General features: G+C 45.6%; 1 protein-coding gene across 4 annotated transcripts; it reads left to right on the top strand.

The window, feature by feature from the left end:
- Positions 1–1,614: 1,614 nt before the first annotated feature.
- cbarpa (CACN subunit beta associated regulatory protein a) lies at positions 1,615–13,571 on the top strand. Of its 4 annotated transcripts, XM_086270554.1 has the most exons (11): positions 1,618–1,841; positions 2,100–2,289; positions 5,646–5,717; positions 8,750–8,895; positions 9,097–9,158; positions 9,270–9,432; positions 9,519–9,699; positions 9,781–9,924; positions 10,288–10,468; positions 10,884–11,088; positions 11,167–13,571. In XM_086270554.1, exons 3-11 carry the CDS (start codon positions 5,670–5,672, stop codon positions 13,055–13,057), a joined length of 3,021 nt encoding a protein of 1,006 aa, XP_086126680.1. In that variant the 5' UTR covers positions 1,618–1,841; positions 2,100–2,289; positions 5,646–5,669; the 3' UTR covers positions 13,058–13,571. The 4 variants fall into 4 exon arrangements, with proteins under 4 accessions (XP_086126676.1, XP_086126679.1, XP_086126680.1 ...); XM_086270550.1 differs by having other exon boundaries at positions 1,615–1,841; positions 9,519–9,924; XM_086270553.1 differs by having other exon boundaries at positions 1,615–1,841; positions 2,100–5,717; positions 9,519–9,924.
- Positions 13,572–13,783: the final 212 nt, after the last annotated feature.

Genomic DNA, 13,783 nt, shown 5'->3' on the forward strand with positions numbered 1-13,783 from the left:
ACTTGTTCATTAATTATTATCCAAAACAATCACCATGTTACAAAGATAGCGCTCCACACGTGCCGTTCCCTCTGAGATCTGTCACGTCCGCTGAGTAATACTTTAACAGCTTTGATATGCGGAAAACATTAAAAAAAAAGTAGAATTTCCTCTTTTCTGCAATAATTTTAGATGCTGTTCCAACATGAATGCTGTCTTATTCTTTATTTATCAGGATACTGATACTCTCATATGCGGCAGAGAAAGTTATACATTTTTCTTATTTTAATAAGAAAAACTCATGTCCATGATGAGTCTCTCCATATAATTAGGGTTATCTGGCCTTATCCACTGTGCCTCATTGTATATAATGAAAAGTGTATTTACATTTCAAGGGAAGAGCTCTCTCTGGCTTTTTGAGTAATTAGGTTCTTGTTAATGGAAAAAGGGTTTGAGGAGATTAATATATTCCAAAAAAAGTGACCTGGAAGAAAAGAGAGAACACATTTAAGACCGTAGCAGCTTAGTCACCGGTGGCAGAGGACACCGTCACAGTTTCCTGTGCCCAACACATTAATGTGTACCGCCACTGAATAAATACATTTTGGTGATTTCAGTCACCCTGAACTGATTTCCCAAGTTGAATTAAATCACTTGTCACGTGTGGTTATTTCTGTCGCTCAGCTTTGAACCAGTTCTCGAAAGTTTTCGGAGAGGCGGGGGAAACAAACCCAACAACAACCCAAAAATAGCTCTTCGGATGTCTAAGTGCCCCCCTGTTTCCTGTTTTCATAGAGGCACAGGTTACACATCTATTCATTTTGGTGCTGAGGCATTTTCTGTTTGTGCAAAACATCATGCAAGGAGTGCACACTGCAGAGGTTAGAGCTGCAAACTGTGGATTCCATTGTGGGTGCAGATGCAATATGCAGTTTGTAGCCTATATGATGCGAAAACAGAGACAAGCACAACAATAAAAAAAAAAGGGTCATGTAAACAACAAAACCTTAAACTAGCAGATGGATTCAAATCATTTGCAAGCACTCTTACGGAGGTGGGTTAACTTAGCCATATTTAGCCAAATGCACCCAAACAATAAACATCACAGATTAAGAGCAACATGAAAAGGAGGGCAGATAAATTCTTTCTGCAGAAAAGCATCCTCACTAGAATCCAAATGTGCAGCAGCTTTCACTTTTTAGATGGACTAACTCTATTGAATTAGAGTGAAATGAAGCTTTATTTAGCTGTTTTTTCCCTGGACCATCTGGACAAAACCTGCAAGCAGATCGTCCAGTTTTTATTTCTGCAACCCCCCCCCAAAAAACAACAACAACAACAAAACCCAGACAGAAACAAACAAAACAAATTAAAATGAATTAAGTCAAACAAAACATTGAAAAAACAGCAGTGCAACGCTGCCACCACGTGGCTAAACATGAGATTACAAAAAAAACGTTTTAAGGGGATCCGTCTGCTCCTGCTATAGGACACAGACTCAAACACTGCAAAAAGGGAAACTTGGGCATATTTCAGTGACTTATTTAAACATCTGCATCGATATATATATATGGCTCAGATAATTACTGATCCCCCCTCCCTCCCTCTCCCTCTCAGTAGATACCATTCATGAGCAGCTGGTGTGAATGAGGACGGGTTTTCTCCTCCATCTCGCATCATCACCACCATCACCACCACCGTCGTCGTCAGTGCCTGTCACGTGGTGCGTCGGGAGCGGGCGGTGGGTGTGTCTAATCGCGTGTGGCTTCATTCATAACTACAGTCTTTATTTGAAGCCCAAATTAAAGTATGCAGACGGGGCAGGCTGCCGGTGGACCGCTTCAAACGGAGTCTACAGCCGGGTGAGTCCGATCCTTGCGCCTCACACACACACACACTGATCAGGTTACACGGACCTACAGCTGTGCTCACGGTTTAATGTGGTACTATTTCATTATGTAATAGGTGGGATAGGTGACACAGCCGACTCTAGATCGCAGCATCTGATTTATTGGGGCATGTCTGAGGCGCGGGCGGGGGTCCTCAGCTGAGCCCCCACACTCCAGCGTGTCCGGCACATGAAGGCTCCTGGGTGACTAACCGTGATTTATTCCCCGCAGGCTGAGATCAGACGTCGCAGAGATATGGGGCTGTCCTGATCCGCGGGTTTTCGGAGGAGAGGGGAAGATGCTGCCGAGGCTGCTGCTGCTGCTGATGCTGAGGCTGCTGAGCGCCGCCGGCTGCAGCGGATCGCTGTAGTCGGGCCCCACAGAGCGGAGCGAAGCACCGTCAACAACGCCTGTATAGACCGTAAGATGCATCACATCTGGAGCACATCATCGTGCAGTCACACGTCAGACTGACATCCATTACCCGCCCCCCTTGCTCCTTAGTCCGGACAGTATTTATGAAAGTGACACCATCCGCTCCATTACCGTGACATAAAGTACACCAAGACGTCGTCAGAGATGATGTTACATTCTAACATGACTTCAGACCCTGGGACTAACACGCGCACGCACGCACGCACGCACGCGTTGGATTAGGTTATATTTTTTTGCCACCAGTCGGGGTCAGTGTTTTAAACTTCAGCTTCAGTATTTACCGACAAAATGATGGTGAAGCTGATGCACTGCTACTAGGTTACAATTACTAATACTATAGCACCGAAAATTATTTTTTAAAAGATCATGATAATAACGACAATAATGACATTTTCCAAGCCTGACTGGAGATTCACGGTCTGTCCAGCTTCTAAAACTCAAGCAATCCAGTATTTTAATAAATATGTTAATAATTAGACTTGACTTAATTTGTGAAATTAGTTTAAAAGAGCCCCGTGGATTTGTCTGGACGTAATAATTGAATACACAGAGAATGCAAGAGTGCCTTCAAGGATACATTTTAAAACCATCATCCAAAGTTTATGACTGACTGTTACGTGATCAGCAGAAAGAAGACAGATGGTTTCTGAAAAAAAAAAAACATCTGGAGTTATAATTAATCTAATTAATTATCTGTTCTGGTTTTGCCTGATCCCAGCGTGGTGGAAACCCTCCAAGACACACACACACACACACACACACACACACACACACACACACACACACACACACACACACACACACACACACACACACACACACACACACACACACAGAGAGACCATTAAATGCTCACTCTAACCTCATTCCATCTCAAAATTGTGTCTTCCTGAGTTGAAATCCTCATGTCTGTTATGGGGATCTGCTTTTTTGCCCACATAAAGAAGACCCGTGTCCCCCTCAGTGTACATCTCACCAGTGATTAAGGTCCCCCCACCATACCCCGACTGCTCTCAAGCACATTTTGACAAGTGCCAAGCGTTCACTGAAGATAATTCGACAGCAGAAGAATGGGCCGTGTGTGTCTGTGCGTATTCTCGCCTCAATTCAGAGCTGCGTTCACATCATAGTTACCTCGAGCTTGTTGGTTTGTATGAGCTCTTACATAAAATATGGCTCTCACATGGTGAGGGAATGTGCGGCGGTGTTATCAGCATGCTTGAAGAATGCGGTCTTGAGCCGATGTTACACAAGCTGAACTCTGTGTAAATATTAATGGGGTGTCAGCTCGTCTTCCTTTGCTCGCACCTTTCTGCAGGAGAGGTTAGTTTACCAGATGTGAGCAGATGTTTGGGAGCTTTAGCTGAGAGACATTTGTGAGGGGTTTTGTGCCATTTCGGTGGATGTCAGCTAATCTCAGCAAAGCAGTCGACCCAGTCAACTGTCAGGCTTACATTCTTGGGGATGTTAAAGGGGAATTACTTCAGTTTTGCAATATCCAGCTCAGCTGACTTGTTTTTGGAGGTTATTAAAGTCTGATGAATTCATGTTATCTCCATGATCTGTGGCTGCTGGTATGCAGACAGCCTTCATTACTAACCAGCGTATTTCAAGTTTGAGGGGAGTGGATGAGCTCCAGGAGGAATTCAAAAGAAGATTCTGCTGGAGTGCATTTTCTAGCCTAAAAGTCTGCAGCATCAAGCACCGGAGCCAGGGTTTTTAGCAATATTGAACTCTGTAGATTTCCATATTTTTCATCTTTTCAGTTTCTTCAGAAACCTCGCTTTTGGATTCCTTTGCCGCCTTAAAACCCCACCATGTGCCATTTATCTATAATTACCACAAAGTCCGGCTCAAATTGTCAAAATGCCAGCTTTCAGAAACAGCTCTGATGGCGTGACGCACCACAAATGCACTGTAGCCGTGGTCTGCATCTTCATCTTATAAAGACATTAAAGCTGAACTATCAGGTTCTCTGCCAAACCATCAGCCCGCACACGCATCCCCAAATTATTTCCAGGCAATGAGTAACAATCATCACCCTAATGATATGAAGATGTAGCTGCACATTGCTGCTGTGCCATTCTCAAATGGTCTTTCATTTGATGTGGACATGACAACAGATAACATCCTGTGGTAAAAATACGGCTGCGAGTACATCTGTGCGTGCAAGTGAGATGTGATGACGCATAAGTTGTGAGTTCTGCGAGACAGAATTACAATAGTGGTTTTAAATGGCCCATTTGTCGGGTACTATTTTCAGCTGTGCATTAATACTCTCTGGGTGCTCTCATTAATATTTTACAGCACTGATGTATGTGGTATTTAAAATAAACTCTGCCATATGCTGACTGTAAAACAAGAGCACATCACGCTGTACAATGCTGTGGCTCTCTCAGGTGTTTTGGATGGTTATAAAGTAGAGTTATGTGGCTCAGAGGCTTATCCTACCGTGCAAAAGTCTTGAGTCACCCTTCATTTCTTTTGGTTTTGGTATGAAAATGGGAAATAGGTGCAGCGATATACTGAAACAGACTGAAGCGGTAGCTGGCGTAGGATCCGACCCCTACTTGCTTTACCTATCTCCCGACCTCCTGCACACTAAGTGACAACAGTTTCCATTCTGATGAAGCTTCAGTGAACAGTAGATGGATCAATTGAAGGATCAGATGCATCTTTGAGGTCTTGTGTCATGTGTTTGCTGGATTTTCTTTCTCATTTCTTAAGGACATGACTTGCAGACATTGTTTATCTGCTGTAGATAGTTTTGCAGTCCTGCAACTTCTTCGTTTGTCCTCCAATTGTCCAGTTTCCTCACATTTTTAATGACACTCTGCAGACCATGCTGAGATACGTCAAGTTTTCAGCTGAAATTGGAACAAACAATGTGTAAAGAAATAAGGCGTTACTCAAGACTTTATGCACTGTTTATTTGTAAACGTTATGATTAGTGAGGGCTTTGACATTTTCATATCCTTAGCATATCTTTAAAACTCCTTTGTCCAACAGGCTAGCCAGTCCCAAATATTTTTATTTTGCAGTCTTGATAACTAACCCGTTTCAGTGTTCAGGGTGTATACCAGTATTATAAAAGTTGCGCGATCAGAGCACCCTGCAGTGGAGTTAAATTCCCAGCCTAGATGATTGTTTCAGCCCAGTCTTGTGGGATCTTTCCACACCGACTTAGTTCTGGATTCGATGAGAAAACGACTGCGCATCTTACCAGTGATCACACTGTTTACACCTAAGACTTTTCAGCATAACTTAACAGGAATTGTGTTGCTGTCTAGTAAGAAGCGTCAGCTCAGTGTGTGACATTCTTCACTTTCTCATCCTCTGCAGGGTTCACTCACACCGACCTTTACCATGAGCAATGATCTGCCTGTTCTGACAACTCTGACTGAGAGCTCCACTGTGAGTACTGTCAACACCTTTGACACAAACTGGTCAGTGCGTCCACTGGTGCTGTGCTTGGCAAATTTCAGTATTGATCTAATAGCAAGTAAACACAGGGCCAATATGACTGACACCAGTGCTTTCAACTTATAAAGACAGCTTATGTAGGGGAGAGCAGTGTGTCATGATTTGATGGATCACTAAAGCATGTCATGCTAGTATCGATCTGATACCAACACTAGCATTGATCTGTATCAATTTAAAGCAATATTTGAACTGAATACAAGCTACTGCTGGACATAGATGGGTAACATCCTCTTGACTTACTGTCACCTGGATCTGGAGCTGTATTGTTAATAAACACTGAAGCCGAATTTGACCAGAATAGGAACTGAAATCTTTAACAAACTGAAGTAATAAAGTAGCTTTTGTTCTTTCCTGGCAACTAGCGAGATACCGGCAGACTAATGGCTCAGACAGGTCGAGCCTCTGTGTGACATAAAGGACGGTTTTCACTCTCTCCTGTCTGCAGTGGACGAGTTGGCAAATATAACATTAGAAGACATTAGAAAATATCACTAAAATACATTATTATTACTACTTTATTACTATAGTTATTTTTAGGCGTTTGGACCCTAAAAGGGTCTAAACTCACATGAATCATCAGCCCTTTCTGGTTTAATAAGCAGATAATGACGTTAGATTGAGCCTGTGATTGAAGCTGACTGAGACTGATTGAGGCTCATACTGAAGAGCCTCTGAGAGCATAGTGGAGGCAGTGAAAATCAGCTGTTTTTGCTCCTTTCAAACGTGCACACGCCGTTTTCTAACAGGCCGTTGCTTTTCTTTGCCTCATGTTCGGAGTAAACTGGATATATTTGGGGGTTGGCTCGCTCTTCTGACAACAACTTTAAATAGGCAGCAGCAGGCTTCGGGTTTGCTTTAATAACCTTGCTGCTGCTCCTATTAAGGTCATCATCTAAAAGTTGGAGCTTCTCTGCCTCACAGTTAACTCTAAAGCTCCATAATGGCCGTATGTCACACTTTCCTGCTGAATTAAAAAACACAAAGACTTGCAGCAGATGAATATTCTGCATGTGATGCGGGGGGGGAGAGAAACCAATTATTTTTCCTGCTTTTTGAAGCTGACATGGGAAGAAGAGCCAGGAAAGTCTCGGTGCAGTGTGTGGATTGCTCATGTGCGTTGGAATCCTCCTCCTCTTCCTCCTCCGATTTCCATTTTTAGCTTGCTGAGGCCTCATTTCCCCTTCTTTGAGAAGAGCTGGGAAATTGAATTAAGGGTCTCGCTGACGTTTCGATTAGCATCCACGGGCTCACTCAGCCAAGACAGAGTATTAATCAGACGAACGCAGATGTACACAAGTGTGCGTCTGGATAAGAATCACTGTGAGGGACTTAAGAGAGTCTTTTAGTGTTAATTCCACTCATTAAATATTACAGCGCTTAGCTGACCGCCTAATGCCAAAGAGAGAGAGAGAGAGAGATCCCTCAGTGCTGTGAAGCTCTGAACTGTGCAGCCACCAGTTCACTGCAACACAACGTAACAACAGAGATACTGCATGTAAGCTTGTGCCTTATTGTGCTTCTGAAGGAAGGAGTTATGAGCTCCAGCTATGCCATGTGAATACAAGCGGTGCAGATTAATTTGATGTTGCGCAACCCAAATGGGAGAAGAGTACAGAGAGTACCAGTTTGACGGGTTTTTAGTGAGACGCTTTGTGTTCTTAAAAAGGGAGAAATTCAGATTTTTAAACTTGTTACTGTCAGCAGTAACACTTGTTTTTTCTTGAAGTGCAAAAATAGCTTTAGTGTTACTGTTTCATTGGTATTTGATTAACACTGCTTTTCCATTTGCACTTTTCTCTAATATTTGTTAATAAACAATGAGATGAATTAGACTGGTCACTGGATTAAACCACGAGTCGGTAAAGTGACCCCAGCCTTTCTGTGTGCTCTGTCATCTTCTTCAGCCTCAGCTGTAACAGACATGCACACTACTGATGAGTTTCAGTTCAGATTGAGACTAACAAATCAATGGCAAAAAAATGACCCTCTCGTTATGGTGTCATAAGTTGGTTGTTACACTAAAACTTTCAAATGTAAAGCTACTCGTTATGTGGAATGGTCCTTATTAATATTACACTGTGATGTATATAAAGTGGGTCCATGGTGTAAATGTTAAGACATTTGCCATACACATGTCAAAGATCCCTCTGAGCTTTTGTGATATGGTGTGTTATCCTGCTGGAAGAAGCCATCAGAAGATGGAAACACTGTGGTCATGAAGAGACGGACTTGATCAGCAACACTCAGGTGCTCATTGGACAAAAATATCCCCCACAGTATTACATCACCAGCAACATGAGCTGTTGAGAAAAGGCTTGAGCTTTCATGTGGTTTGCACCAAATTCTGATCCTACCATCAGGAAGTCCATGTGAGCTGTAGCTTTAGTTTCCCCATTCTCAGCAGACAGGAACCTGCTTCTGCTTCTGCGACGTGTTTAGAGATGCTCTTGTGCACAGCTTGGTTGTAAAGAGGGGGGTATTTGAGTTACTGCTGCTTTTATACCAGTTCAAATCAGTCTGGCGATTCTCCTTGGATATTTTCTCTTTTTAGAAACACTTTCTGTAAACTCTAGATCATGTGGGGAAAAAAAATCAGTAGATCAGCAGTCTGGCCCCAGCAGCAACGACGGCCACTTAAAATCACCTTGTTTCTTTATTCTGATGTTCAGTTTGAACTTCATCAGATCGTTTTGACAACATCCACATGCCTAAATGCACTGAGTTGCTTCCATGTGATTGATAATGCAGATATCTAGTCGTCCAAGCAGTTGAACAGGTGTAATTTTCTTTATATTTATTTTATGGAACTTATCCAACTTTGAAAACAAACCTTGATTTATTGATTTAATATTTGATTAATAATTTGATTAATATAAGCAAGATGTTATGGCTGATTGCCCCTCTGAAATGAAAAAAGGTTTGACCAAACGTGCCACCCTCTTTTCACGATTGCCTCCCATCAGGATGTGCCGGTGTCGGCCGGTCAGGTAGAGAACTATGTCCTGCTGTTGGTGCTGCTGAGCGTTTTCGCAGGGGGGATGCTGGTCCTGCTCTCCCTCCTGCTCCTCTTCTGTCACCGGTGCTGCATGGGTGGGAGACGCTACTCCAGGTGAGCGCTACCTTGCAAAGTGACACACTGCGTGGGGACTAGCAGGTCAGGCTTGCCTCGACGGCACTCGGGGATTACAGGGGCCGATGTGATTATGACCGCCGTGGATTAAAGCTGAAAATGAAATGGAAAGCTGCGAGGTGACGCTGTGTTTTTGCTTCCACGAGAGAGATCTGAGTAAAACTCATTTGCCTCTTTCAGAGCGAGCGATGACCCTGAGAAGACAAACACCACTTATGCTGAGGATTCTCAGCCCACGCAAGGTCAGAGCTGTGTAAATGTTTCACGTTCTTGTTTTTTTCTTTCGGTCCGCTGTCGTCAATAACTCCATTATTCCTCTCCCTTGCTGTGTCCTTGTTGTCTTTGTCACTCAGAAATCACCATTCGTCTCGATGAATCGGATGCCCTCTCAGCATCGAGCTGTCACGATGGAGAGTCAGAACGATTCATCTCCACCGGGTCCACGGGCCGCAGAGTCTCCTTCAATGAGTCTGCACTTTATGAACAGGAGAAAACGACTCAGGACAAAGGACGCAGGTACAGCTCAACTGAGCTTGGGATTTTTTATCATTTAGATAAGCTGTTTGATGCCATGAGCTCAGGCGCTCAATCTTTATGTTCAGGTACACCCTGACCGAAGGAGACTTCCACCACCTGAAAAAGGCCCGGCTGACCCACCTTCACCTGCCTCCGGCACCATGTGACCTAAAAATACTCACCATCATGGAATGCGACTCAACAGAGAGCAGCACCATAAACATCAGTGAGACAGCAGCTCCCAAGCTACCCCTCACCATCTACCAGGTATGCTTGAAATCACACATTGTTCAGTCACTGGAGCAGACTCTCTCAAGGATAACATGCGATTCAATTCTTTCTCTCCAGCCCGCTAAGAAGAGAGTCTCTGACTGGATGGGCCAGAGCCTCAGCGGGGGTCTGCCAGGAGACCGACACCACTCCGTCATCCTGGACGAGGGGCCCAGGCAGTCTTTATCAGCCATGAAACCACAGCACACACGTTCTCAGACAGTGAGTTTGACTTTTATTCACCTCCCACTGAGAATAAAAGAAATAGGTGGGTCTTAATAAGTCTTAAAATTTAAAAATAAGCCTTTCATTCAGTAAAAGGCAGGAATACAGTATACAATTAAGTGCAGATTCATCTGCTTTCATCAAACATTAACAGAGCTGTGAAAATCAGCTGCCACGGGCGCTGAAAGCTGCTGATGCGCTTTGACATCAGTCATCACTGCTACTCAGTGACAAAATGACAAACTGCTGTCCCCCGAGGACTTTGCCTCTGCCCATCACAATCCATCTTAGCTCTCCCGCTTCAGCTCCTCCTTAATGTGTCACCACCACCCTCCCCGTCCTCCTCGTCTCTTCTGCCAGATGGAGGCTATTGGCGACAGGGGAGAGGCCGAGAGCGAGACGAGTCAAACTGTGGGCCAAGCTTCAGTTCTGCATTTCTTCTCCAAACTGCGGCGTCACGCCAGTCTGGAGGGGGCAGGGCCTTACTTCAGGAGGTGGAAGTTTGACACCACGCATCGCGCTGCAAGTCTCGATGCCAAAGGTTTGTGTGCATGACAGAAATGGATCACTCAGACATGGTTAGTTCAGCCAGGGCACAAAATCAGTCACAGTTACAATCCTGACAAATACGCTGGACTCGGTTATGATGACTAAAGTTGGTGGTTTGACCCCTGGTTAGTCCAGTCTGCTTGCCAAAGATAGTGAAGCCCGTGTGGCTACAAATGTTATCATTTTAGATAAGGATCTGTTGTCACTGATGCTCTGCTCCGTCTGGGAATCGTGCTCTCATGTATGCATGTGGATGGACAGAAAAGTCCCAGATCAGAGCCATGCTGCCAAATATGTATTACTGCTGATGGGAATATCACGCTTCTTTTGACTTTAGCGGCCCTGACTGAAATAAGACTGAAAGCGTGGGTAAGGGCTAACCTTCTTATCATATGAATTTCTCACAGGGTCCCCCAAGAGAAGGCCCTTTCAGAGACAGAGAGCAGCCAGTGAAACCACTGATCACACTGAAGACGATTCCTCTCCTCTCCGAGATGAGGCCATTGAATCTTTTCCACATACACCCATCCAGACCGGAGGCCTCCAGTCACTCTCTGCAGAGTCTCTCTCTCATCCCCAAACTGCACCCACATCTTCAGTCTTCCTTAGCAGGTACACCTCTGCCTATAATACCATGACTTAACACCATGCAATTTACCGAATTGTCTGACAGTTTTCCCATCATTGCAGGCTTAATCTGGAGCCCATGGTGGAGGTAGGTGGTAGCAGCACCAGGAGAGAAGAGTTCAGTTTGCCACCAGATCGCTGCCTCGCCCAGAGGCAAGAGGAGGTTACAGTTAATGGAACAGGAACACTGAAAGAGGCAGTCGTAGGAACAGCAGCAGGATCGGGAGGAGACGGGCTGGAGTCAGCGGACGAAGATGAGTTGTTTGGGATGCAACAAGAAGCTGTCATTCCGGAAAGGTTTGAAGACATGTTGAGGAAAGACGCAAAAACAGATGGTGCGATGGCAGACGCAAGGAAAAAGAACGAGGTAGAGCCAGATGATGGAGATGAAGTGGTGTTGGGGGCAGAAGCCAGACAAAGGACCGACTCGGGCTCATTGCTTTCCTTCATGCTTCCCCAGGAGAGCCTGGAGGCGCCTCCTTCCTTGTACAGAGAAATTTGGAGCTTGCGAGCCTCTCTGGAGCTGTATGCTTCCTCAGACCAGAGCAGCACAGACCGGGAGTCCATCCGCAGCGATGCGGACAGCGTCTCATCCCTTGGCGGTGCAGGAGCTCGTTCTGGCCTCGACAGTTGCTTGTCCCAAGACCTGGATGATGAGCCTGAAGGAGATGGGGAGGGAGAGGGGTTGGAAGGGGGAACCAGAGGGGCATTGGGTTTAGACAGTGAGATGGGAAGTGGACCTGGGGGAGAGGGTGAGGGGGGGAACAGAAAGCTCCTTCAGATGGACAGTGGTTACGCCTCCATCGAAGCTCCATCCAGGGCCCCTGAGGAGATGCGACTGTTTGGGACTCCCGGTGCCCCACGAGGGAAAACGGCATCAGAGAGGAGGTTGTTTTTCACCAACTCCGGTAGAAAGGGTTCAGTATGTGAGAGCATCGAGGCCAGGCTGTTTCAGGAGGAGCTGGAGGATGAGATGGCAAACAGCACCGAGCCAGAGGAGAAACTAAAGGAGAAACCACAGAGCGGCAGCCAAACTCTCACCCTCCAAGATTCACATCAACCTCTGAAATCTCTTCACCCTCAGAAATCTCCAGAATCGCAAACACAGCTGATGTCTCCACTTGTGAAAACAATCGCACAGCCCACCAGTCCTCACCGAACACGTCTCCGCCGCCGTGACTACAGCATAGATGAGAAGACGGACGCCCTATTTAACGAGTTCCTTCGCCACGACCCACGGTTCGACCAGCAGGACTCCCCGTTACGTTCCAGGCACCGATCCAGAGTTCACCTCCGGAAACAGTGGCAAAGACATAAGCAATACAGCGATCCTGGCTCGAGCTCTGGGGGAAGATACTCCCCGTCTTTGGAGAGGCAGAGGTTCACGCCGCTGAGGAGAGGGGACAGCGCTGGTTACCCTCTGGACACCAGATACCACAGCACCCTCTCGCGCATCGCAAGTGCTGCTGATGAAGAAGCCAGCGAGGTCGCGGCTTCTGAGGAGGCAGCAAAGGAAAGAGCAGAGAGCGCAGATCCATCACACGAAGGCGCGGCAGATGATTCCCCACAAAGCGCTGCCAACAAAACATCCGAAGGAGACGAGGCAACAACAAAGAGCAGCTCTTGTTGTGCAGCTTCAGCTGGTGAGACCGATGGCTGCCAAGCCTCCGCAGAGAGACAGACAGCAGAAAGCACAACTTGCCAGTCTGTAACCACGGTGCCTGCACAAAAGAGCTTCATGGACCCAAGAGTTGACAACAAGAACAACAACAGCAGTCAGGCTATCCTATCAGAGGTCTCCCTGCAGGCACAGAGCAGTCTGACAGACAAGCTAGCTGTGTCAGTGGAAGAGAGGCTTTACAGCGGCCTGCGCAGCACAGAGATCAGCCAGGGGGAACCGGAGCGTGTGCTCACAGTGGCTCGCACAGCCTCACCTGGATTCAGTCCCACGTAACTTGTTAATGTCTGTTTTCCAGTCTGTTGTCTATAGAGCGCACACCCAGATAAACGGGTCCACAACAGTTCAAACATCCTCGTGTTTCAGATGTCTTAAAAAAAAAGAAAAAAGAAAAAGGACGGAAGTACATTCTCGCTCAAGCATTTCCATTCACACCTCAGCTGTCACTGTGATGCCCATGTGACGCGTGATAATCCCTTCCATTGGTAATCATGGGAAAAAAAAAAGAAGAAATAAAGAATTGCACTCAACCCATCATAAGGAAACCTACATATTTTCAGACTTAACTGAATTCTTGGCATGCTACCGTAGGTCCGAACATCATCATATGTGAATACTGTACAGTTTACAAAAAAGCACTTTGATGGGAAGACAGACAATGATGGCGTTTGTTCCCCCTCATTTTAAAAACCATATCCTCAAGTGTCCTTCTTGTCTCGACCATCATGAGGTTAAATGTCTGTGTGAGCTGTTGTATCAGAACAATGCTGACCATGTTGAAAAAAAGAAACAGCGTAACAATTCTTCAGTGCTTGCAGCCCTCTCTTTCATGAACATGTCTTAAAAGTAAAAACAGATGGGAAGCACAATCCAGTCAGCAGGCGTTTTTCCATCCTCATATTTTACCCGTTTTTATTCTTGTTAGCCATCTGTCCCCTGTGCATCAATCAGGTTGTGTCCGGGAGGAGTGGAGTGAGTGCTGCTGAGGGAAGACTGACAGAT

This window comes from Aulonocara sp. 'chitande type north' Nkhata Bay, linkage group LG18 (assembly GCF_057382095.1).
Source record: "Aulonocara sp. 'chitande type north' Nkhata Bay isolate Kocher_YH1m ecotype deep benthic linkage group LG18, A_spYH_male_GT1.1, whole genome shotgun sequence".
NCBI classification, from domain to species: domain Eukaryota; kingdom Metazoa; phylum Chordata; class Actinopteri; order Cichliformes; family Cichlidae; genus Aulonocara; species Aulonocara sp. 'chitande type north' Nkhata Bay.